This window comes from Microcaecilia unicolor, chromosome 7, assembly GCF_901765095.1.
Source record: "Microcaecilia unicolor chromosome 7, aMicUni1.1, whole genome shotgun sequence".
NCBI lineage: Eukaryota > Metazoa > Chordata > Amphibia > Gymnophiona > Siphonopidae > Microcaecilia > Microcaecilia unicolor.
In genome coordinates this window covers 88,559,326-88,586,729 of record NC_044037.1, presented here as the reverse complement: position 1 = coordinate 88,586,729, position 27,404 = coordinate 88,559,326, and the positions used below count along the sequence as shown (strand labels likewise).

The 27,404-nt window shown below is 41.7% G+C and overlaps 1 protein-coding gene across 1 annotated transcript in view; it reads left to right on the top strand.

The window, feature by feature from the left end:
- Positions 1 to 21,528, top strand: part of SLC25A14 (solute carrier family 25 member 14) — a 37,318-nt gene extending 15,790 nt beyond the window's left edge. The window contains exons 4-11 of the mRNA XM_030209539.1: positions 777 to 924; positions 3,972 to 4,066; positions 8,575 to 8,660; positions 14,346 to 14,441; positions 16,209 to 16,333; positions 16,548 to 16,683; positions 18,564 to 18,644; positions 21,407 to 21,528. Of these exons, the coding sequence (XP_030065399.1) occupies positions 777 to 924; positions 3,972 to 4,066; positions 8,575 to 8,660; positions 14,346 to 14,441; positions 16,209 to 16,333; positions 16,548 to 16,683; positions 18,564 to 18,644; positions 21,407 to 21,448 (809 nt within the window). The 3' untranslated portion in view covers positions 21,449 to 21,528. The remainder of the gene's footprint in view (positions 1 to 776; positions 925 to 3,971; positions 4,067 to 8,574; positions 8,661 to 14,345; positions 14,442 to 16,208; positions 16,334 to 16,547; positions 16,684 to 18,563; positions 18,645 to 21,406) is intronic.
- The last annotated feature ends 5,876 nt before the right edge of the window (positions 21,529 to 27,404 follow it).

The following is a 27,404-nucleotide window of genomic DNA, read 5'->3' as shown; positions in this document are numbered from 1 at the left end:
TCCTTGATGCCTTCCTTACCCACACCTCAGACTATATTACCTTCCCCACTACCACCCAGGCCCTCCAGAGCATGGCTCTGTTCTACGCCATAGATCACTTTCCCTCAGTTATTGCCATCATCAGTTGCAAACACTCCTCTCCCTGACCACACATGCTTGGGTGTACAAAATCCCAGCAATGTGTGTGTGTGGGGGGGGGGGGGGGGGGGGAGGGGGAGTGTGATGGAACAGATGGTGCAGCTCATGGGCAGGAGGGCTTCCACTTGTGGAGCTTGGAGACCCCTGCCAGCCAATTGCCTCAATTTTGGGGGTGCCTGACCTTTGGCTTTTGAAAGCTAGTCAAAAAATGTATTAAGTTAGTGCAATAAAAAGGTATCACCTTATTTTCCATTTTTTTTAATTTTTACTAGTGTTTAGAAGTGACACCTAAAACTAATCACTGCTTATAATATTTGTACTGTTGCACATATTTTTCAGAGTAGCTGTTTCAAAAATGTGATTTGTAATAAGATTTTTTAGATTGTTTAACATTATTACATTTTGTAGCTTCATTAGCCATACCTAGTTTCCTTTTTGCTGTTATCTGCATTACATTGATTAAGAGTATATGTGTGCTATAAGCATTGTATTGGTATTGATATTGGTACACTTTAAGGAGTCGATATGTTCTATTTTGTGTGTATATGGGGGGGGGGGGGGGGGGGAGGGTACATTCATAGATGCCAAACATAAGCTTCATGCTGTCTATTAGACTGATTCTTGTTTTCTTTTCTCAGGTACATTTCCAATTGACCTAACAAAAACACGTCTTCAGATTCAAGGACAAAGTATTGATGTTAGCTACAAAGAGATAAGATACAGAGGCATGTTTCATGCCTTGTTCCGAATCTACCAGGAAGAAGGCCTCCTAGCTCTGTACTCAGGGTATGTGCACAGTAATTGTGGTAGTGTATGTAGGCAGAAGGTAAGGAATCCTGATTGTGTGTGTTTGGGGAGGGGGAGATGATAAAATTAAAATTAAAGTACAGCTGTAACATATTTGGCAGTATAGCAGATATGACATCCTGACTCTGTTCTGGGTAATAAAGAGCTGCAGAAAAAAAAAGTGGCAATACTTTTTGAAAATTTACTGTCTAATTTAGAACATTTTGTCCTATTCTGGATGCCATATTTCCTGACGCTCTAGGGGATATGCTAACATTTTTTATGGGTCAATATTCAGTCAGCGGCTGTCAATGTTTTTTAGATGTCAAACCACTGTGGGCTTTTTATACCCTGATATTCAGTGGCAGGCTGTACCCAGATACAGACAGTAAATATCCAAATATAACACAGCTGCCGGCATTTATCCAGGTACTGGCGATATTCAGACTGGTATCCAGGTAACTACTCAGATAAAGTTAGGACAGTTACCTGGTTAGTGGACACCAGGAGGCTTTGTAGCCTCCACCAGGAGGCTTTGTAGCATATCTAGGAGCAGCAGGCCCAGAGATCCTTTGTTCTCTGGAAATAGAACCCAGGTCTTCTGTATGCCGGAATACAGCAGTACTGCTGCACTGTCTTGCCCAAGGTGCAAGAGCTGATTAGCATAGGGTATCCCATCCCCACTGCTGACACAAGTTATTACAGTGAAAGCCTTGAATAATTTACCAGTTCTTTGTAAATATGTGATTATAGCTAGTGAGCTCATTATTGGCATATTCTGCAAACAGAGACCTAGAAGTTGATGCTTTCATTTTATGTGAAGCCCTTACAATTTACATACAAAGCCTTCAGAAAAATGGCAAATTCCCCAGGGATGCGTACTCATTAATGTGCATTCAGTGCATCAGTGCACCTTAATTATTTAGACACCCTTTTACTAAAGGGCATTAACCCTTACCCCCTAATTCTATAAAAGTCATTAAAAATTGCGTGTGCAATTTAAATGAATAACAAGCTAATTAGCACCGATAATTGGCTTAACAATTAGTTATCAGCACTAATTAGATTTGATTGGAATATGCACGTGTAAATTTAGGAACGGATTAAAAAAGGGAGTGTGAAAATGGGAGGATCATGGGCAGAACAGGGGCATTCCTAAAATTAACGTTCGCATTTATAGAATAAGGGGGGAAACATGCCTAATTTAGGTGCATACATTTGCACCACATTTGAGTTGTTGCAAATGGTCGTGCTATAGATAGGTGCGATTGCTGGACATAAGCTCTATTCTGTAAACTGTACCTAACTATAAGCACAGCTGATAGAATAGTGCTTTCTTCGGCACCGTATATAGAATTCATTCCCTTTTGGAGGAGATTCTATATATGGCGCCTTTAAAATCGCCCCTGAAATCGGCACCGACTAAGAGTATTCTATAATCTGATTATAGAATAAGCTAGTTAATATTTCAGCGCCTAAATCTGCACGCATCCATTTACACCAACTAAAACATGGAATAAATCCTGGCGCATAGATTTAGGCGCAGTGGGCTATATTCTATAACTAGTCACCTAAATTTCAGAATGCCCATGAATCACCCATTTCTCCGCCCATAACCATGCCCCTTTTGCCTGCGCGCTTTAGAAATTTGGCGCACATCATTATAGAATATGCTTAGCGAGTTGTGCGCCTAAATTCTAATCAGTGCCAATTAGTGCTCATTATTAAGTGCTGATATCGGTGTTCATTGTTAAGTGCTGATTTCAGCGCTCTGTAGCTTGTTAAGCCAGTCAATTTACGCGTGGTATTATAGAATCCACACTGATTTTGGGGCCTAAATCTAAGCGCACTGTATAGAATCAGTTAGTGCGCATAAACAGGTTACTGCAGAAATGTGTTAAAGCGTTTTATGGTATTCTGCTTCTTTGCACGCGGTAACCACATTATCAATTTAAAAAAATATATTTTTACGAGGGGAAGGAGAGTGGGAATTGCTGCGCTGTCCAGCTAGTGCATTATTATTAGCATGTGCTAATGCAGGAGCAATTAGTGCCTCCTAAATAAAAGGTAGTACATGTATTTTTGCAGATGTCAAGTGCTAAAGGGAGCATCAGTGCATGACCTGCAAAAAAACCCCAAAAAACCCTCCCTAAGAAGTGCAGTGTTAGATCTGGGCTCAGGGTGTGAGAAGGTCCCATCTTAGAACACACTAAGCCCAGGTATTCCACACTTCAGTAAAAGGGCCCCTTAGTGTGCACTAAATTGATTTAATACTCACTAAGAGGGAGATTCTATATATGGCTCCTAAAAAATCAACATGGAAAACACTTCCGACTAAGCGTATATATAGAATACGCTTTGTCGATATCCCAGCGCCTAAAACTACATGCCTCCACTTACACCAACAAAAACTTGGCGTAAATCTCGGCGCATAGATTTAGGCACATGGGGCCATATTCTATAACTATACGTGTAAATTTCGGAACACCCACAAAACCCTAATTTCCCCATAAAAAGGCACACATTAGTTTTAATTTTAGTGCTTGCCCAATTCCTTGGCCATTAAAAAAAAATGCCCTTTTTCCCAAGACACATTAAAAAATGGCCTGGCGTGCGCCAAAAACATGTGCCCACACTACTTAGACTTCAATATGTATATTTCGGAAGGAGGGAGAGGGGAGATATAATAGAGGTATTTAAATATACAGAAGGTGAGTCTTTTTCTACAGAAAGGAATGAAGGGCATAGGATTAATGTGGAAGTGGTAGACTCAAGAGTAATCTGAGGAAATACTTCTTTATGGAAAGGGTAGTAGATGCATAGAACGGCCTTCTGGTGGAGGTGGTGGAGACGAAGACTGCATCTGAATTTAAGAAAGCATGGGACAAGCATTATGGGTCTCTTAGGGATACGAGGAGATAGTAGATGGTATGGATAGACAGATCGGATAGACATATGGCCTTTATCTACCTTCATTTTCTACGTTTCAGTGTTTACTGTGATGAGCTCATTAATACCTTTTCTCTCTTCTCTTTTCTTCTGTATAGTATTGCGCCTGCTTTGTTGAGACAAGCCTCTTATGGCACTATTAAGATAGGCATTTACCAGAGTCTGAAGCGATTATTTGTGGACCGGATAGAAGGTTGGTACTGATTTTTGTGCTACTTGGTTTGGTGGGCCCATACAGAGATTTTCCAACTGAGGGAAAGGGAAGACTCATAAGTGGATTGATAATTTACCAATAGAATACTAAGGGCCCTGTTTACTAAGCCGCATTGTAGGCGTGCAAACCTTTTAGCATGCGCTTAAAATTAGCGTGAGCTAACAATAGAGACACCCATAGGAATATAATGGGTGTCTCTGTTGTTAGCGCTCGCTAATTTTTAGCTTGCGCAGCTTAGTAAGCAGGGCCCTAATAGTAAAATGCAGTCGGGTTGCAATGTTTTGATGGGTTTTGTAAGCTAGAAGTGGACATTTTCAGTTCTGTTTGTAGTTCTTTAGTGGAAAATTATATGGATTATCTTTCAATTCCAAAATTACTGAAGTAGATGATATTTTTTGTCCTGAATAAAAAAATGACACCTCTTTTTGAGGGACAGTCCCCCTTCTCTTTGGATAAAAATGTATTTTTCTTTTTTAATCTGGAGGCTTGATGCCAAATTTGACTTTCTAGTATATTCTTTAAGTTGCATAAAGACAGATTTTAGCTTGAACGTAGAAATTGGACAGAGCTGCCAAGGGGTCCCAATTTTTGAGAGGGAGATTTTAGTACACACCTCCAGCCCTGCCCACTTTGCCTTGGCCCTACCTACTCTACATGGCTCGGCCCCCCTGGTAAACTTCAATCCCTCAGCCATTCCAGAAAATATTTTATTTATTAGCCTAATACCTTTTTGAATTAACTTTCAGAGGTCAAAACCTCCTGCCTCAAGTCAGATCAGGATAGTATATTGCTGTTATGGTATCCTCTCCTGACCTGAGGAAGGAAGAGTTCGTTTCTGAAGGCTAATCAAAAATGTATTAAAATCAGTCCAGTATAAAGGTATCACCTTATTTTCTATTTTGTGTTTTATTTGCATTTATTAACCTTTATTAACATAGCTGCCACATTATTTTATCCTAAATTAAAAATACAATTATTTTCTGTACCTTTGTTGTCTGGTCATTTACTTTTTCTAATTGTGTTGGTCCTAGTTTTTTTATTCTGATTTTCATCGTCTTGTCTTAACTCTCATGCCAGAGTTTCCTGTCCATTTGTCATTTTTCTCTCCTTTTTCTTTCTTTTCGTCAATTTATTTTTCTGCCTCTCTCTCTCTGTCCAGATTTAATTCATTCTTACTATCCGTTCTTGAATTTCCTTCTTTTTACTTCATCTACCTATGGCTTTTCATCTTTTCCTCACTTTTGTTCTCCCTATGCTCCTTTCTCTTATTCTCCAGTCTTTCACTAACTCTATCCTCTCCCCCTTTCTATCCAGCATCTTCCCTCTTTCTCTCCCCATCCTTCTAGTGTTTCCCCCTCTTTCTCTCTGCATCCTTCCATCCAGTGTCTCCTCTTTCTCTCCCTATCCTTCCATCCAGCCTGTTCCCTATTTCTCTCTTACCCTTCCATCCAGTGTCTTCCCTCTTTCTCTCCCCATCCTTCCACCCATTTACCCTCTCCCAGTCTTTCCATCCATTGTCTCCCTCTATCTCCCCTTCCTTCTAGCCAGTTCTTTCTGTCTACTCTTTTCCATTCAGCATGTCCTCTCTCCCCATCCTTCCAGTGTCTTTCCTCTTTCTCTCCCTACCCTTCCATCCAGCGTCTTCCCTCTTTCTGTCCCCTCCTTCCAGTATTTTCCCCCTCTCTCTCATCCAGCATTTCTCCATCTGACCAGCTAGGGTCTTCGCCAGTTTCTCCCCATGCTTCTCTCCAACAGCTTCTCTCTCTCCTGCCCTTTTCTATGTCCTCTCTTTCTCTCCCCATCTTTCCACTCCTCTCTCTCTCTCTCTCTCTCTACCCCTCTTCCATCCAGCGTCCTCACTCTTCTTTCTTTTTTTCCCATCTGCTCTCTCCATTTATCACCTCCTGCCTCCCTCACCACGCCCTTTCCCCCTTCTCCTACCCTTTCCACCCAGTAGTTTCCTGCTCGGTGCTGCTTCTCCCAGTGAGCAGCAGCGGCCGCAACAAAACAAGAAAAACAAGCGCGGAGCTGCAGCAGCCTTCAGGCATGCCATTTCGGCTCTGCCATCCTCTGCCTATGCTGACGTCAATTTCCCGTTCCGGGGGCAGAGGACCGGCAGAGAGGACAGAGGTCCCTCTTCAGAGAGGGGGCAGAAGACCGCCTAAATTTTATAGAATAGACTTAAATTTCCACGTGGTATATAGAATACACCAAGCGGCTCACCACGTAACTAAATTTGGTCGCATCTATTTAGGCCACGTTTTACTTGGTGTAAATCCTGGCGCCTAAATTAGGCACAGATCTGTTGTGTTCTGTAATAATATGCATAGCTTTTAGAAAGGTCCATGCCCCGCTCCTGACCAAGCCCCCTTTTCAACTATGCAAATTAGAATTTAGGTGCACCACATTATAGAATACACTTAGTGAGTTGTGCTTGTAAATCTCAATTAATGTCAATTAGTGCTGATAATTGCTTGCTATCCATTTAACAGCGCTGATTAGCTAGTTAACCAATTAACTTATTCACATTGTTATAGAATACGCTTTGGTTTCTGTGTGGATTTTTAGGTGTCATATATAGAGTCCGGGGATAATTGTTTAGTGCAGCTACATTGCCATGCACAAGGTTAGTGCATGAACCCTTACTGCCTATGTAATGGGTGGTGGTAAAGGCTGACACACTAATGGCCACATACTAATGGTAAAATTAGTGTGTGGCCATTGAGCCTGCAAATAGGTGGGAAAATGTGGGATACAAATGCAACAAATAAATAAATAAAATACAAAATTGACCATTTTACCCAGACGGTAAAAATGGCCTTAGTATGGGGGAATGATTTGTGCAAGGATGTGCTAAGGACATTTTTTACCACAATTTTGCAAAACGGCCCCTTGTATAATTTATAATTCCAGCTTTCAGAAAAAGTATCCACAATTTAACTTATATTATGGAAAATACTTGGCAAACATTAGTTCTGCAGTACTTATCCCATAAAAAACAGGACACCACTGCCTTTTTTCTTTATTTTTTTAGGACCACCAGAGGCAAATTTTTTAATATGAGTCCTTGCATATAGTACACTCATGACTCACCAAGGGGCCCTTTAACTAAACTGTGGTAAAAGTGGCCTTTTAGCACGTTCTTACATGGGCCTAATTTTCTGATTTTTTTCTATTAATGGCCACATGCTAATTTTCCCATTAGAGCATGAGCCCCTACTGCCACCTATTTTGTGAAATTTAAGGGCTCCCATGCTAACTACACACTAATCGGTTAGCGCATGGCAGTGTAGCTGTACTAACCGATTAGTGCAGAACACGCCTACTCTCTACCCCAGACCCGCCCCCAGCGCTAAAAAATAAAATCTATTTTTTAGCATATGGGTAGCATATGCTGATGCCAAAATTACTATGGGACGCCTGAGTGTGCCCTGCAATAAGGCATTTTTAAGCTGCGGTAAGCACACTTTAATGCTTATTGGAACTTAGTAAAAGGACCCCCCAAGAGATTTATCAATTTACTGGTCTGGAGCTCATAGAAGTACATTCCACTTCTGAAATAGAGAATATACGTGTATATTTTTGCTCTGTCATAGGCTTTCCCAAAACAGGTCCTTATTATTTCGAAAGGCATATTATTGAAGATTTATTATGGCTAAGCTGTTTGATTGTATCAGCCATGGATGATTTAATTTTGTTGTAAGTTTTGTTATTGTAATTAGATATAAGGCTCCTTTTGCAAAGCTGCTGTAGCAATTCCAGCGTGGCAAATGTGATGAAGCCCATTCAGTTCCTATGGGCTTCATCGCATTTGCCACGCTGGAATCAGTAGCGCAGCTTTGTAAAAGGAGTCCATAATTTTTTATTTCTTATTATAGTTTTTTAAACTTTCCTTGATTTTATCTTGTTTTTTTTGTATTTTATGATTATGTTGTATTTTATGTATGTTTGTTGTTACCCGTTTAGGTTATTTGGATAATACAGGATATGAAACTGATAAAATAAAATAAATAAAATGCACATATTCACAATTTATATGTGTAAATATTGGCTTTCTAAAATTGGATTTTATGCGCATGTAAGATACACATGCACAGGCCAGTTTTGCACATGCAAATTGTGAGTAGGGCTAAAATAACTGCTGCAGTGTCCCAGTTTTTCACATGAGCCAGGGACGTGTGGGAGTAAGAGTTGCTGAGGACATGGCAGTGGACATGAATGCCAGATGATAATCAGAGGTTCACAAGGTATAAACTAATGTGTTCCACTCGTTTGGGTTGTAGATCAGGTTATAACTGAGCTTGTTCAGGTTGTATGTATTTCATTTTTCTTGAAACAGAGCCTCACAATGAAGTTACTGGAGCTTTAGAGAGATGCAACATCTTCTTTTTTTTTTTTAAGTTTGATCAATGTGGCAATACATAGTATTTTAGTACCAGTACACAGTATCCTTTTCTTACCTTTCCTACCCTTTCTTCAAACTGTAGATGAAACACTACTCGTAAACATGATCTGTGGTGTCATCTCCGGTGTGATATCCTCCTCTATCGCTAACCCAACTGATGTGCTAAAGGTACGACTTTAAATGCACTGCCTGTTTTATTTTATGTCTACAGTGTCTGGGAAGGGAAGATTCAACATATTATGGCAAATAAGGTATTTGAATTTGTTTCTGGTTCTTTTTCCTTGGGGTGGGAGCAGAAATGGCACCAGTCTCTCAGCAGTGGCAGCAGCTTTGTTTACATCAGGCAGAGTCTGTCCCAGTGTGTCAAGAGAATAAATCAAATATTTGATTTATTGGGGAGGGGGGGGGGGGAAGAGGGGTTGGTGGTTGGGAGGCGAGGATTGTGGAGAGCAGACTTATACGGTCTGTGCCAAAGCCGGTGATGGGAGGTGGGACTGGTTGTTGGGAGGCGGGAAGTACTGCTGCGCAGACTTGTACGATCTGTGCCCTGAATAAGGCAGGTACAAATCAAGGTACAAATTAAGGTAAGGTTTACACATATGTTGTCTTGTTGGGCAGACTGGATGGACCGTGCAGGTCTTTTTCTGCCGTCATCTACTATGTTACTATGTAAATATGTTGATTACACCTCACAATTATCACCCTTTCATAATTAATTTGCTAATGAAGTAAGAAATTTCATGGGAATCTCATGGATAACAGTATAAGGCAAAGGTGCAAGAGTTTAGAATGGTTTAGAATTTGGCAACTAAGATTTAATGCTAAGAATTTTAGAGTCATGCAGTTGGTCTGCAAAATCCCAAGAGAGCAGTACAGTGTATGGGGTGAAGTACTGCTGTGCATGAAAGAAGAGCAGGGCTTGGAGTGATCATGCCTGATGATCTTAAAGTGGCTGAACAGGTGGAAAAGCAATGGCAAAAACCAGAGAGAGGCTTGGGTGCATAGGGAGAGGAATGGTCAGCGGGAAAAAGGAGGTGATAATGCCTCTAGAAGTTTCTGGTGAGACCTCATTTAGGGCCCTGTTTACTAAGGCATGTTAGTGATTTTAATGCACCTACAATTAGCATGCTCGCTAACCGTGTAGGCACCTATATTGTAGGTACATACACAGTTAACGCACATACATGGTTAACGCGTGTTAAAGATGCTAACGCGCCTATAACGTGGCTTAGTAAACAGGGCCCTTAGAGTACTGTGTACAGTTTTGGAGACCGCACCTTTGAAAAGATATAAAGAATGGAATCAGTCTAAAAGGTGGCTATTAAAATGGTCAGTGGCCTTCATCATCAAGCATCTTGGGGTCAGATTTAAAGATCTAAATATGTATACTTTGGAAGAAAGGCAGGAGAAGGTTGATATTATTATAAAAAACAAAATCACTGATCATGTATATAGGCATGGATTAATGTGACAAGGCCTGCATGAATTTAGCCAACATGCCTCACCAGTCTGCTACATTGTTTTAAAAGGATGGATAAACATGTGGATAATGGTGAGCTGGTTGATATCGAGTATCTGGATTTTTGGAAGGCATTTGACAAATTACTTCATGAACAACTCCTGACAAAATTAAAAAGTCATGGGATAGGAGACAGTATCCTCTTGTGGATTAATAATAGGTTAAAACATAGAAAACATAGAGTAGGGTTAAATGGTCAGTATTCTCAATGGAAAGTGGTAGATAGTGGGGCTCTCCAGGGGTCAGTGCTGGGACTGCTGCTTTTTAACATATGTATACTGGAAACGGGAATAACAAGTGAGGTGACGAGGTGGTCAAATTTGTTATTGACACAAAGTTATTCAAAGATGTTAAATCACAAGAACCCCTTACAAGACTGGGAGACTGGGTATCCAAATGGCAGGTTATATTTAATGTGAGCAAGTGCAAAGTGTTGCACGTAGGGAAGAGGACCCCAAACTACAGCTGTATGATACAAAGTTCCACATTAGGAATCCACTTCCCAGGAAAACAATTTGGGTGTCATCGTTGGTGAAAAGTTGAAACCGTCTGCTCAGTGTGCAGCTGTAGCCAAGAAAGGAAATAGAATGTTAGGAATTATTACAAAAGGAATGGAGAACAAAACTGAGAATATTATATGCAGGAGTAGGCAACGGTGATCCTCGAGGGCCTCAACCCAGTTGGGTTTTCAGGATTTCCCCAAAGAATATGCATGAGATCTACCAGTATTTGCATAGAATGGAAGCAGTTCATGCAAATAGATCTCATACATATTCGGTGGAGGAAATCCTGAAAACCGGACTGGGTTGCAGCCCTCGAGAACCAAGGTTGCCCACCTCTGTTGTAATGGCTTTGTATCTTTCCATGGTATCACCTTGAATACTGTGTGCAATTTTGGTCACTGCATCTCAAAAAAGATATAGCAGAATTAGAAAAGTTATAGAGAAGGACGACAAAAACTATAAAGGAGGTTGGACAGCTTCCCTTTGAGGAAAAGCTAAATAGGCTAGGGCTCTTCAGCTTGGAGAAGAGACAGCTGAGGGGAGGTATGATAGAGGTCTATAAAATACTGAGTGGAGTGGAACAGGTGGACATGAATCACTTGTTTACTCTTTCCAAAAATACTAGGACTAGGGGGCACGCAGTGAAGCTAAATAGTAGTAAATTTAAAACAAATCAAAGAAAATATTTCTTTATTCAACATGTAATTAAACTCGAATTTATTGCGAGAGAATGTAGTAAAACCAGTTAGCTTAGCAGGGTTTGAAAAAGGTTTGGACAAGTTTGTAAAAGAAAAGTCCATAAACCATTATTAAGGAGGTTATGGGAAAATCCTACTACTGCTACTACTACTTATCATTTCTATAGCGCTATTAGACATAGGCAGTGCTTGTACACGTAACATATACGAGACAGTTCCTGCTCGACAGAGCTTACAATCTAATCAAGTCAGACATACAGGACAAATAAGGGATAAGAGAGTTACTTAAGATGGGAATTATAAAACAGACATGGGCACTGAACAAGTGAATATGAGTTAGGAGTTAAAAGCAGCCTTAAAAAGGTGGGCTTTTATCCTAGATTTGAAGATGGCAAGAGCTGGAGCTTGACGTACTGATTCAGGAAGTCTGTTCCAGGCATATGGTGCAGCATGATCAAAGGAACAGAGTCTGGAGTTCGTAGTGAAGGATAAGCAGCATAAAATATATTTTACTCTTTTGGGATCTTGCCAGGTATTGGTGACCTGGATTGGCCACTGTTAGAAACAGGATACTGGGCTTGATGAACTTTTGGTCTTTCCTGGTATGGCAATGCTTATGTACTTATGATATGATAGAAACATTTAAATGTCTCCATGGCATGAATGCACAGGAGGCCTATTTCAATTGAAAGGAAGCTCTAGAATGAGGGAGCATAGGATGAAGATGAAAGGGGATAGAATCGGAAGTAATATAAGTAAATACTATTTCATATAGAAAGGGTGGTAGATGCATGGAACAGCCTTCCAGTGAAGGTGATGGAGATGAAAACTGAATTCAAGAAATCTTGGGACAAGCACAGAGGATCTCTGTGACAGAACAGTGTGTTTTAAACCTGTAAAATTGCCTTTATTAAAGTGGCCAGCAGGTGATGCATGTTTTATGTTAAAGCTGTTATAGAAAAGTGCATGCCCTCTTTTAGTTTCACTTAATGAAGAAGTGAATCTACAGTACTGTGAGCAGTATACTTTTAAACTTGTTGACTGGCCTCTGATTGGCCTGGAGTTTGAAATTACTCAGCAGTTGTTGCTGGCTGTTGCTTCAGTCTTAGCCTGGGAGAAAAGAGAGACAGATCTCTTTGCTGAGGCTCGGTGAATTACATGTCCTGATCTCCCCAGGTACTTTTTAGGAAGTCTACAAATGTCTACTTAATGTTATAATTGATCCGTATTTCAGTTACCTGTTATTGTTTCTGATTGCACTTTTTTATTTGTTCATTGTTCCAGTGTGACAATAAACCTGTTTAGTTTGTTGACTCTGCCTGTCTGAACTGATAAAGAATCCTGGTGGTTTGTATGTTGTGTTTCTGAGTGCTTTCTGGGAACTGTGGGACCACTAGGAGTGTGGCTTCAGTAACCTAGAAATCACTGGGGATAATTGGAGAGCAGGCGACTAGCCCAGAGGCGGTTGTGACCCAGTCGGTGGGAGGAGGGTGCTAGTGTAGAGTATAAGTGGCAGGTGGACCTGAGCTGTGCTGGGGATAGACCCTCTAAGTGGACACTGTTGGCTAGGCATTTTGTGACAGTCTCTAAGGGAGAGAAAGGAATGGTAGAGATTAGTAATTGGTATGGATGGGCAGACTGAACAGGCCACATGGAACCTGTGAATTGGTGAATGTTCACAAGTCATGCCCTTCCTATTAGACTGGAAAACCATGCAGATTACTGGGATCTGTGAGGGCACACTGATACCCGAGGCCTTGTGCTGACTACTGCTACTATTGCCAAACATGCACTTTACAAATCTACATGCATCCAGGTCAGGATGGCTCAATGCCATTAATATTTTACAAAAAGCTTTGGATAGTGGGAAGGAGGAACTGAATGAACGAAGGAAGGAAGGAGAGTGAAGGGCAGCTATTTTGTTTTCATTATTATCTGGGATCCCATGAAATTTTAAGTTTTAAAATGGGGTCATATTGAATAAAAGTTTTGAAAGCACTGCACGCCTTAATAGATGAGCACTGTGGCAGGAACCAGGAAACTTGATTACCACAGACCTCTGTCACAAGTAAGTGGTGGTCACAGCTGATCTGGATGTTCAGATGCTGATGTTAAAGATTGGGCAACCAGAAACATTTTGTGTTTGGTGTCATTTCCTGTGTAATTGGGGGAATTTTTATTTTGTTTGAGGGTCCGCCCCTTTGTGTCATCACAGGAGATGTGACAAAGCAAAATGTTCTGAAGCCTCTCTTCCCCCTCGTGAGACACCCCCCCCCCCCCGAACTCCATTTGGCCTCTTGGGCCTACCTCAATCCTTGATAGTCCAGCAGGTGATCGTTGGGGCAGGAGTGATGTGCATTCGCTCCTGCCCATGTCCGTAGCTGCATCTGAAGTGGTGCATGGAAAATTATATCATACATATTTGTGTGGATGGTTTAGGAACTGCTGATCTACAATATGTATGTATTTTATCTATTGCTTTGTACTCCACATAAAAACTATGTGGATTACAATACATATGTAAAATAAGGGTTCCTTTGCTGTGGTTTTAATAGTTCCAGAGCCAAGTTTTCACCCCAATGAAGAGTAAGTATTGAAGACAGTAGATGGAATCAAGGAAAACACCTTTCAATAGTGATTTCCACACTGAGGGCTAGGACCCAATAGATAGTTACATGGTTTCTGTGGCTTATAAAATTAAACACAACTCTTAAAGCTCTTGACCTCAAGACTTTGATAGATAGAAGGAATGCACTCCAGGAACAATACGTCCACTAGAACTCTGAACTTCTAATTGTAGTTCCTCTACAATCCACATATGATCATGTTAACGTTTCAATAATCATAGTTACTCTTGTACTTAACTTAACTTTTTGTATATGTTTTAAGGTAGCAGTTTGTCTGCTGAAGAGGAATAAAGCACAGGTCTCTTATCCCTTCATTTCTTCTGAAAGTAGAGATAATACCAAGCCAAGACCAGATGTAGTGTGGTCAAAAGTGTGGTTGGTCATTCTGTCTAAACTGATCACAGCACCACACTAGTGAGAACTAAAGACTATAAAAATTAATGTCATTTTTATATTTTATCCCTTGTTTTTATATTGTATCACTTGTTTTTCTGCATGTTTTTCAGATTCGTATGCAGGCACACGGAAGTTTAATTCAAGGAGGCATGATTGGCAACTTTATAAATATTTACCAGCAAGAAGGAACTCGTGGTCTGTGGAGGGTAAGGACCTGCCAGGAGAACAGGAGGAGAATGAGTAAAGTAGAAGAATTTAAGAAGTGAAGGGTGTAGGGTGAAACATTCAGGAGATGGAGGGGGAGTCAGGAGTGTTCATGAGGAATATAGGCAAAAGGATTCTCAAGAAGAGAGGGCATAGTGGAAACTTTGAAGGGAGAGGACAGAAAGATCTTGGTTGCAATATGAAGAAGAACACAGTAGAAAAAGAATATGAGTTTGGATATAGCTGTTTAGGGGTAACTGAGGGGGGTGATGAGGAAAGTAAGGAAAAAGGAAGTAGAAGGGTTCTGGAGAGAGATATTGCTGTGACTTCATTTGTGGAGTATTTCTGGTCAACTACGCAGTTGGCTTTCTTCATTTTTGGTTGATGTTTAGTCGCTTTAGATTAGTGTGGGCACATTTCTTCAATTAGATTAACTCTTTGGTTCCAGCAGGTAGATTGTTGATGACTGCCGTAACAATACAATTAGTTGAAGGGTGTGTAACCAGTTTTCATAAGGTCTACTTCTCTCTTTGTTATGGAAATCCGATATATCAATTTGAAAAAAGGCCCCATATTTGGGGCTTTTGTAGAACATCAAACTATGGATTAGATTCACTAATATGTGGTTAACACATACTAACAGGCATTGATGCGATTTAATGCACTTTATGTTTCAACATTTTTATTAGTGAAGATACAAATATTCATTTCTTCATCATCCAACAATAAATGTAACTCACAATGTCATAACTGGTAACCAACAAGTCCAGCTAATCATGCAAATGATTGCACCATCCCTGTTTCCTCCCTTCCTCCTACCCAACACTCCCCCTTCCCCCGCCACAACCTGACTGCCCCCCATAGTCATAGCTATTCTTCTGTATAAATAGTAGCAGGAAAGGAAGTGCGATTTAATGCACTTTAATACAAGTCCTGTTATTGTCAGTGGGGGACTGTTTACTAACTAAAGGACATGTTTACTATGCTTCATTAAACAACTGGCTTGGGTTTTACTGAGTGTTAAATATTAATGCAAACCTATGCTAACAGCCAGTTCGGTAAAAATCTCATGCTAGCTGCTCAACACTGGAAGAGGTGAAGACTAGATATGGCTGAGGTAGAGCGGAGGAGTGGCCATGGAGGAGAGCTCCTCCCACCCTTCGGAACCCCCTGAAAACCTCTGGAACTTTCCAGGGTTGTCTTCCATGTTGGACTAGTGGGTTCAGGCAGGAGTGGTCCTCCTTTGTTCCCAACCAATCTGGCTCCAGCTGTGAACTTTCAGCAGTGGAGCCCTAGCTGTAGTGTTGTAGTACTACCACTAGAGGTCATCCTTCCAGTTAAGTGCAAAAACTTACTGCATTTTAGTTAATATACCCCTAAGTGCATAGCTCTTGCATTAGCATGGTAATAATACACATTAGGATATCAGGCCTTATGACTTCAGCAACTCAATGTATGTTATACTAGTATTCTTTTAAACAAATACATTTTAAATAAAGGAAATCATTTTTAAACTTTGGGGTAAGAGGAGATTGTTCCTTTAAGAACACAGGGTGTCATAACCTGCCTATCTTACCCCCTATTCTGTTCTATAACTCACATTTCACCTCCTCTGCTGTGCTATAATCTGCACATCTCTTCCTTAGGCTTATGCTGTTCCCTGCATGCACCATTCCCTGTTATATATAATTACTTGTATATAGGCTGCATATGCGGGCAGTTCTCAGTACTTCTTCATCTTTTGCTTTTCTGTCTCCTTTCTTACTCAGGGAGTTGTCCCGACAGCTCAGAGAGCAGCTATAGTCGTTGGAGTGGAACTTCCAGTTTATGATATTACAAAAAAGCATTTAATCTTATCAGGGTTGGTAGGAGACACCATTCTTGCACACTTCATGTAGGTATCAACTGTCATATTACATGAATTGTATGCTTTTGGGAACAAACACATGGGTTACACATGATACACTGCAGGGGCTCCTGAACTGATTTATACACTGTGACTCTTAAAGTGGTTTTGTCTTTGAAATGTGCAGACTAGCAGTATTCAGTATGATTCCTTTCTATGTTGCAGGGAGTTGTCCTAAATTTTGCATTTATGTTTTTTTTAGTTCCAGCTTTACATGTGGCCTGGCTGGAGCCCTGGCCTCTAATCCAATTGATGTGGTGCGAACCCGTATAATGAACCAGAGAGTAACACCAGGGAATCTAAATATTTACAAGGGCACTTTGGATGGCCTTCTAAAGGTAAGCAGTAAAAGGGGAAAATAGTGTACTGTTCAAATGACTAGATGACTGTCACTGAGATAAAACAGCAACAAATTGTGATCATTTCTAGCAGTAAAGTTGAGGTTTTCAAGCTGATGAGTAAAGGAAAGTAAAACCAATGAGGCAGTCACAGATGTAACGTATTTTCTTGTTTGGATGCGTTCATTAGCATTCATTTGTGAGCCCTTTTACAAAGGCATGGAAAGGCTACCGCGCAGGTAGCATGCGACAAAACAGCACTACTGCCGGGTGCGCCCAGATGCTGTGCGATAGTTCTGTGCCACGCACCGTTTCCCGCACTAGAAAATAATTGTTATTTTCGAGTGGGGGTTGGGGAGTAAGCATTCCCGGTGGTAACAGGGCATCACAGGCACATTGCCACATACTTCCCAATTACTGCACGAGTAGCGAATAAGCCCTTGCTGCTTCCTAAAAAAGAGGCAGTAAGGGCTCAGGTGGTAATGGCCACACGCTAATTTGGAAATTAGAACGGGGCTATTAATGGCAGAAATAGAATTTTGGCTATTTTAGAACCGCACAAAAAAGTGGCCAGAGCACACAGGAAACCCACATGCTAAAATTACTTCTGGCCACTTTTTAGCACAGCTAAGTAAATGGACCCCTTGGTTTGTTAGGACACTTTGAGAAGTTTAGTGCATGTAAATCAAAATGACTGCTGGGTCTTTGAGCTGCCCATGCTGGCTGTATTCTCAAAATGGCTGCCAGGACCTCCTGTGGAAGACTTGGCAGCCATTTTGAATAGGGTTTTGCTCCTGCCCTGACTATGCCATTAAATGAATGGCCACTCACGAGGATTACAACTAAGAAAGGTAGACTGACCTGGACTCGATTTAAGCTGTGCTGTTCCAGGGTTAAACCTAAGTGCATTTTGATTTTTTTTCCTCATATATGTGGTGCACCCATATTGTTGAACATTGGCGTTTGTTAATCCTTCCAGTTTGTTTTGCATTTTCTATAGGTAAGGATCTTTACCACTATAAAGTATCCTCCGTTTTTTTGCCACAGAATTTTTTCTCCAGATTGGAGTTTTTTACACAGAGGCTGTTTTCGGTAGTATGTTGGGAACCTATGATGATGAGTCCAATAAGGGTTAGACCATCTCTGTAGATCACCTGGACTCGTGAGGTTTCATTTTGGTAAATTCATTACAATGTTGGAAAGTTCCCTACCTAATAGAAATGAATGAGAGAGCTTTTCTTTATTTAGTTTCTTGTATGTGTGCTGTTTAGCTCTTTTTGCATATATAAGTAGTATACTATGCCATACTTTGTATTGTTTTTGAATATTTTTACTGCTGTAATTGCCTGTTGCTCATGCTGTTCTTACTGTACACCGCCTGAGTGAATTCCTTCAAAAAGGCGGTAAATAAATCCTAATGAATAAATAAATTTAACCAGCCAAGATTGGCACATGACCAGTTAAATTCCCCATAACTGGCTATCTGGCAATATTCAGTGGGGGATAGCAGGCTGTCTCCTGCTGAATATTGCCGGATATGACTAACAGATAGCTGCCAATTTTTCAGCTTCACTGTAGTGGCTATATTTGGCCACATAATTATGTGGGATATCTTTGGCCAGTTAGAAGATAACCGGCTAAGTCTGGATATCAACATAGCTGGTTATCTTCTAACCGGCCAAAAATAAAATGGATATTCAATTCCAGTCAGCGGAAACGGCCCAGCATGAAATATCCTGGTTTAGCAGTGACCGCGGGAGTTAGCCGTGTTAACTCTTGCAATCTGAATACTGGCTCCTGTGTCTTAATTTGCCACTAAAGACTCACCTGTCTGTTCCTCTGGATGATTTTGTGTTTTTCTTTCTCTTTTGTGTTTGAAGACCTGGAAGAGTGAAGGATTTCTTGCACTATATAAAGGATTTTGGCCAAACTGGTTACGACTGGGACCATGGAATATTATTGTATCCTTCACATTATAGAATGGAGATTTCAGATCTGTGCTGGTCAATGCATGTTCATTAGTGGAAAGAACAGCTGTGGTTGTTTGATGCAGAGCTTCTTTTCAGCAGGCAAAAACAGGTGAGGAATCCTCTCGCAGATGGTGTCCAACAAACTTCTTTATTTCAACAAACTTCAAAATTTTTCCAAGAGCAGTAAAGGAGACACGACTTGTGCATTTTCTGTACTCTTTAGACCCCTGATGCAGGCCGGTAGGGCCGAAACACGAGTCGTGTCGGGTCTCCTTTACTTCTTTTGGAAAAATTTTGAAGTTTGTTGAAATAAAGAAGTTTGTTGGACACCATCATCTGCGAGAGGATTCCTTTTTTCCTCCACTGATTTTGCCTGGTGTATTCCATCCGTGGAGTTTATTTCCCTTCTGTTTGTGACGGGCTTTTTTGTAGCCCAGAATGAGGAAATTAACTAAACCCTGGCCTGTAGTTTACAGCAGAGAATGCAGATATTATTTCTGTCTCCTAGTTTCTAATCTGTTGTAGGTTTCTGTCATCCCTGACCTTACCTCAGAAACTTTGTGTAACTTGGACAGCCATATGTCTCCAGTGACACTCCCTAGCTGCAGTATCATAATATGAAAGCCTAAATCCTGTATTTGATTAATTACCTGTGAACTCAAACATTTCTCTTGTCTGTTGGATTCCTATCATATTTAATGGGATTAGAAGTAACAGCATATTAAAAATATTTGCAGGATGAGGAGTGACATCCTTAAAGAAGAGTTAGATTTATTATTATTGGGGTCGATATTCAAAGTGCTTTAAGTGGCCAGGAGAGGCTCTTGGTCGTTTAAGTTGTTTGTGTGGGGCTATCCACTGATACTCAGCACACTTAGGGGCCCTTTTACAAAGGCACGCTAACGCTTTTAGCACGCACTAAAAATTCACATGCGCCAAACGCTAAGATACCTATCAAACATATAAATGACAAGTGACCGACTCACCCGCAAATGCGCAGTAGAGACTTCCCTCTCTGTCCCGCCCTCGCGTCAAGACGTGATGACGTCAAAGGGCGGAACAGAGAGGGAAACGGACGCTGCCACTGGAGCCTGGAGATGAAACAACATCACCGGCGCACCAACCTCCACCCCCCCATTCTCGATGTGGCTGCCGCTCCCGCCCCCTCCGTATCGGGCCCCCTGCACTGGCATGACAGCGCCTCTCACCTCCGTGTGGAAGCGCTGCAGGCAGCAGCAGAGCGACCTGCGAGGAGGGTAGCTGGACATGGGGGGAGGGCAGGGGGGAAAGAGAAGAGTTGCTGGACATGGGGAGAGAGCAGGGCAGAGAGGAGGGTTGCTGGACAAGGGGGGAGGGCAGGGGAGAGAGCAGGGTGGGGGGGAAGCCAAGGGAAAGAGGAAGGTTGCTGAATTTGGGGAGAGGGCAGGGGAGAGAGGAGGGTCAGTGGATGGGGTGAGGCCAGGGGAGACAGGAGGGCTGCTGGACATGGGGGGGAGGGCAGGGGGGACAGAGCAGGGTTGCTGGGCATGGATCGATGGAGGGGGGGAGAGAGGAGGGTTGCTGGACATGGGGGGAGGGCATGGGAGAGAGCAGAGTTGGTGGATGGGGGGGAGGCCAAGTGAAAGAGGAGGGTTGCTGGATATGGGGGGGAGGGCAGGGGAGAGAGGAGGGTTGCTGGACATGGGGGGGAGGCCAGGGGATACAGGAGGACTGCTGGACATGGGGGGGAGGGCAGGGGAGAGAGCAGGGTTGCTGGACATGGATCGGGGGAGGGGAGGGCAGGGGAGAGAGGAGGTTTGCTGGACATGGATGGATGGAGGTGAGAATTATTACATTTTGCAAAACACAAATCTCGCCCGTTTTAACGGGCTTAACGGCTAGTAGGAATATAATGGGCATCTTAGTGTTTAGCGCATGCTAATTTTTGGTGCGCACTAAAAACGCTAGCACGCCTTTTTAAAAGAGGCCCTTAACCAGTTAGTGCTGCTGAATATCAGCACTGACTGCTAAGCTGAAAGCCGGGTATTTTGTGGTGGTGGTGCGGGGGCGGAGTCGGCACTTATGTGGTTAAATGCTGATATTCAGCATTTACCCGCCTAAGTTAAATGGCCAAGTCGGACCACATGAAACTCAGTCCTGCCTTTATCAGTGTTATTTAACCGCCTAAGAGATAGTTGGCCGCGTAACCCCCATATTCAATGCCAGTGCCCAGATGTGGCCCGGCATTAAATATCCAGGAATATAAAAAATGCTCATCACAGCTGGCTGAATATCTGCATCGTTATTATTATTATTATTTTGTTCAATCACAGGCAGGGCACACATCAGAAGAGCATTTGAAGCAAGTCATAAACAAAGAGTCCCACAATCACACACATTTTACATAAACATATTTCAGTGATTCCTAAACATGGTCCTGGAGGCATCCGAGCCAGTCAGGCTTTCAGGATAGCCACAATGAATATTCATGAAAGAGATTTGCGTGCACTGCCTCCATCACATGCAAATCTCTGTCATAAATATTCATTGTGGATATCTTGAAAACCTGTCTGGCTCGGATGCCTCCAGGACCAGGTTTAGGAATCACTGACATATTTCATCCACCAACTCCATGTCATAAGTTGACTGCTGTGACCGAAGGAAATGACTACAGATCTGATGCTCTTCTTGGTCAAAAAGGCTGAGTACAGCACATGCATGGATTTCTGGGTGAATCAGATGTACTAGTTTACCTTCCTTGACTACTTTTTCAGTTTTTTATTACTTATGAACAGCTGAAAAGAATACCTTTATAACATGACTGGGAATATAAGTGTATTTCATGTCAGCATTATTGTCAGTAATATTTATTCTGTAGTAAAACATTTACACATCATGTTTTTGAGAGCGATTATGGTGCTGCTGCTGTCTATTCATTTCATCTTGTGCAGTATTTCCATCATACAGACCGGAAGTAGTAATACTCATCCTCTATCAATTAGGTTCCCTTCTGTTGCTATTTCTTTCAGCTGCTTACATTTGAAGCCAGGTAGAACTATGTCTGGAAGATGGTATAAGAGGTCAGGATTTAGGCATAGGCACTCATTGCTTCTGGCGCCAGATCTTGATAGGTGCAAAAGCGCCGCCGGGGCTGCTGTGTCACTGTCTGGGTTTCCTGGCACCAATGCTTTCTTCATTCATAGGCTGCCTGCCGTAACAGTAGCAGTAACAATTTGCAGAAAACTCAGGACAGGGCTGGTGAGCTGGCACTCAGTTGCAGACCTTTCAGTGTTCTGCCCCCTCTTCTGCATGAGTTTCCTGGAAAGCCACGAGGGGCCCCCGCATGAGCCCATGGGTCCTGTCCTTGGTTCTGTGCAAGTCGTTACAGCTGTTGTTACTGTAGCTGGCCAGTGGCAGAAGACAGCGGTAGCGATCCCAGAGCTGAGAGGGGAGCGGAAGGTCTGGACAGGTGCATTGGAGGGGACTACATATACCCAATAAAATCTGTGGGGGAGGGAGTGAGAACTTCTTCCCACATTCCTCCCTATTCACCCTATAGGCACATTTCCACATGCCTACGTGCACCCCAATTTTTTTTATCATTAACACTTTATTAATCTTTTGAACAATACATAACTTCTTGAGCAATGCTTACAAAGACATCCAAACTGTATATATTAATACAATGATCAACTCTAAGATTGGCCTTATTCTGGCAAACATTTCCCTCGCCCTACTCACACCCCTATTGTCTACCCCCCCCCCCCCCCCCCCCACACACACACACACACCTAACATGCCCATTTTAAATCTGGCCCTGTTGTATTAAAGGACTGGCCTGTGCTATGTACATACAGTTCTATTCATAGTACTCTGGTCCGTATCATGCTGTGATGCTCTTTCAAATATAGTTGCTCCAAAGATTCAGGAGAAGTATTAGCTTAAAAAGTTAAGATTAATGATTGAAAAGTAATATTTTGAAATGATACTTTCTACATGTATGTTTGAAATATTGCAGTACATGCACACTGGGTAGTTTTGAGTACTAGAAAAATATGTTTTATGTTGATGCATTAACCTGGAAACGATTAAGAGCCCACTAGGATGCACAGAATCTCGCAGGATTTCTGGAGAGGAGCATGAGACCAGCAGATGCTGGAGAAGTAACTTATCCTGGAATATTTAGGAAATATGGAAGGGAAAACATGAAATGCTATGATCCATGGCCAGAAATTTGTATCTTCCATGAAGACTTGTGCAACAAAGGTTTATTGGCTTTTGAACAACTTTAAATTATAAAATGTTTGATCTGTTCTGACATCGCCATAGTGTGCAATGAATTTTGGTTTCCTGGCTCTGATAATGGTGCTCCCTAAACATGGCTTGTCAATTTGTTTTTAATATGATGTAGTATTGATATATTTGTTTATGTGTACAGAGTGCTTTACGGGCTACCACAGATGTTTATTAGCCTTAAGTCTCCAGAATCAAAATGGGCTCAATTCACCAGAATTTATTTTGACTCCTGGAAACTGAATAAGAACATAAGCATTGGCATACTGGTTCAGACTGAAGGTCCATCGAGCCCAGTATTCTGTTTCCAGCAGTGGCCAATCCAGGTCACAAATACCCGTCAAGAACCCTAAAGAGTAAAAACAGATAAGCAGTGGATTTTTTCAACTCCATCTTAATAATAGCTTATGGACTTTTGTTGTAGGAACTTGTCCAAACCTTTTTTGAACCCTGCTAAGCTAACTGCTTTTACCATATTCTCTGGCAACGAATTTCTCTGATTTGTTAAAGAGTTAACAAGCTATTTACACCTACCCATTCCACTTCACTCAGTTTTGTTTTGTTTTATTTTTTTTTACCTCTCACAAAAGGAGATATTCATGGGGGAGGGGCAAGATGGCATCTGCTGGGTCACATTAGTCAGGTAGTCATGCTGCTGCTGTGACCTACTTATTTTGGATATTTCTCCTTCTGCGTTACTTGATTTGTCTAAATGTAAGGCGAAGCTCTTGTGCGTCCAGTTTGAGGTAAGACTGAGGTACATGTTTTTGTTCAGTCAAAGCAGCACCCAGCATCAGTGCTAAAGGAGTGGTAAGTTCTGCTGTGTGTATCTCTTTGCCAACAACATATGTTTCTTTCATGTCCCCTCCACTAAAATCTTTGTGCTCAGTGCTGGCTGATGTAGATTCTACAGCGCAAGCATAGCTACGCCTGGATTTTGGAATTTTGTCAGAGGAGCAGGCGCCGTGGAGTTCACAGGTCAACTGGGTTTGAGCTAAGCAATCAGAACTTCACTGTCTGCTTTTTCAGAGCTACTGTAGGCCCAGGCAGATGTTTCCAGGTTTGGTCCTTTGGACAGGAAAAATGCAGACACCTTTTTTACCACTGAGGCGAGTGAGCTGCCTGCTATTATAACTTTGGAAATGCTGTGGTCTACTCTGATGGGTATTAAGAAGGTGCTTATACCAGAGGAGAAACAGGCTTTTGAAGCCTAGTTACGTCAGTTCCAGCAGTCCTTCGAATCCATCTTGGGCAGGATGACTGCTCTCAGACAGCAAGTGGGACAGGGTTTAAAGTGGCAGCTAGCAAAAATGTCAATGCAATGCAGTTAACTATACCTTTTCAAATGCGCCACATTATTTGCCATGTTAACGGTTAACGCATGGTAACTATCTCTGCTTTAGCTGCAGGTTGCTGTCCTCCCCACCCATTCCATTCCCTGTTTCATGTTAACTGTTTGAAACCATTCTCATTGCCACATGAACAGCAAAGTTAGGAGCCTTTTTACTGAAGTACACTAAAATGTGGGCTTAACGTGTTCTAATGCGTGCTTTCCTGCATGCTAAGTCCTGATTAAATGTGGCATATTTGTAGGGCATTTTAAATTTCAGCTCATGTGATAATGTTTACATTAGTGTGTGGTACCTGTAAAAAGTTAGTGTGGGAGCCCTTATCACCTTCTATTTAGGGAGGCATTAACCAGATAGTGAGCGCTAGCTGATTAACACTTTCACACCCATTTCCCACCCATGGATAACACACCAGATGGTACGTGGAATCTGGCAAAATTCCTGTTTTTCCCCACGCTAAGCAAAAGGGCCCCATAGCTCTGCTGTAGACAGAAAATGTACTTAGAACAAAGAACTTGCATGTCGTGAACTTGATAAGTTTAATTATTTTTGGTATAGAGTCTTTTAAGAACTACCTTGTAGAGTGTTTATTGTTTCTTAGGCAAATGTTTCCTGTGATTACAAAGGTATATTCCATCCTTGAATTCCTCAGGCAGCCAAATCCATTTTTGCTAAACACAAGAGTTGGAAACCACTATGGACAGTTACATGGACACTGTTGCACTGCCAATAGTGCTGGTGATAGAAATTCAGTGTTGAGCTTTAATCTGTCAAAAACAGAGGTGCTTTGGATCTGCAGAAGGTACCCTGCAGGTGTAAATACAAAGTTTTATTTATTTGTTGATTGGTTTGCAAAACTTTCTATACTGCTCTAGCTGTGTACAGGCTAACATAGAAAACAGGAAAGGAACTCCATCAATGTAAAGGAAAACAAGGTAGTTAAGTTTAAACACACACACACACAGGTTTTCAGTTTTAAAGTCCAAGTGTGAAGAGCAAGGAAGAAGAATGCGCTGTGACATGTTGATTCCAAGTGTGCATGTTTTGGAGTGGGCAGGACTAAACAATGATCTTTTAAAGAACAAAGGGTTCTGGAGGGGCAGTAAGGAATAGTTAAACTGGAAAGATAGTTGGGGATACCAAGCCTAAACGCCTTTAAGGTGAGAGTGGCAATTTTATAAGTTATTCTTTGTTTAACGGGGAGCCAATGATTTAGGTTACTGATAAGCTCAGAAATTATGGGTCTTGGGTCCCTATTTACTGAAGTGTGGTTCGATTTTCCAGTTGCTGCACATTAATTGCCAAACTTAACACGTGAGAACTGCAAAACCTCTGTGTTAACTGTTGGGGATGTCCCTAGCAATGTCCTATTCAGACAATACAAGGAAAATATCATCACTGTATTTTAACTCTGTTGCAGATCATTTCAAATGTCGTTACCTGTGCCATCTTACTTGCCACATTACTAGTTAGAATAAACAAAACAAGGAGTGAAAGTGACCACAGTGAGTCTGTTTAAGTATTATTTGCACTGTAATTAATTTTGGTTTATTTTACATTTTTTATGAGGACTCCTGTGAAAGGCTTATTCGCCGAAACATGGGCCATGTAGGGTCAATCTGTATAGCACATGTTTGATAAGATTGAGTCTGCGCATCAGCTGGATTATTATATGTACTGTATTAAATGAACTCATTTTGAGATAATGCAGTTGTGAATAAATTTGTATCTATCCTCCTGGAACAGACTCATTGAAGTCACTTCTACTCCTTTTCTTGTTTATTCTTGCTTGACCTGTGGAAGTGTTTGGTTTTCTTTTGTTTCCTGAACATTACTAGTTAGCACATGGTTTGGATTTTTGATTTAGTTTGGACCTTTTCAGTGGTAGCTTAAGTAGAGTTACATTCAAATACAGTAGTTATTTTCCTGGCCCCAGAGGGCTCACAACCTAAGTCACACCTGAGGCAACAGAGGGATAAGTGACTTGCCCAAGATCGCAGGTGCATCAGTGAATTTGAACCGGGTTTCTCTGGTTCTCCATTCATACTGTGTTATATTCATAAATCACCTTCCTTAAACAAGTCTGAGACATTTTGTTTAAACTCTTTCAAATAAGAATAACCAAGGGGGAAAGTTATCAATATGGACTACTGTAAGGCATGTTATTTTACCAGTAACTCATGCTATTTTAGCACAGGTACCATTTTATGTAATGAGACCTAGTTACTAGTAAGAGGGGTTAACAGTAAAATAACACATCTTAATGGTAGCCCACAAAGATCATTTCCCCCTTAATTAAAGAAAAAAGAATTGCCTCTAGACAGGGGTGTGCTGGTAAATTTTTAACAACAGGCTCTTTCTCCGGACGTACCCAGCTCTGCAGTTGGAAGGGCCAGGGGTGGCCGGGGGGTGGGGGTGGGGGGGAGCAACAGTTACCTCTCTCTCCTCCCTCCCTTCGTGCGGGCACGCTAGGCATACCTTTGCTGCCAGCCAATAAATGGACTGCCACCATTCCCAATTTCTTGCTCTGAGCAGCATGCTGGAACTTCTCTCACATGCTCGAGAAGTCCCAGCCTGCTGCCCAGAGCTGGAAACAAGGAGCAGGGAGCAGCAGTAGTCTATTTACTTGGCTGGAAGGGCTCAGCATCCCCACCAGCAAAGTAAAAGATAATTCAGCAGGGGGCCCAAGCCCACATTTTGGGAGGCAGTTGTTAAAGTAGCTATGGAGGGCCCTACTTTAACAACCGGCTCCCAAAATTCTTAAAAACGTAACAACCGGCTCTTGCGAGCCTGTGAGAGCTGCTCCAGCACACCACTGCCTCTAGACTTTGAAATCACTGCTATATGTAGTAAAAGTGAATCACGTATAGGGCAATCAAGCCATTGTGACACTAATGAGGTTGGTTCTTACGCATTGGTGGAGTGAGGTATTATGACATCACAATATCAGTTCTGATCACCAGAGACTGAAACTCTTCACCCTAAGGGGGTAATTAACACGGGCTACTGTTAAGAAGTGTTATTTTACCACTAACTTGTGCTGTTTTAGTACAGGTTCCATTTCATGCAATGAGGTCTAATTTCTAAAGTCTGGGGTTAAGAGTAAAATAGCACATCTTAACAGTAGCCC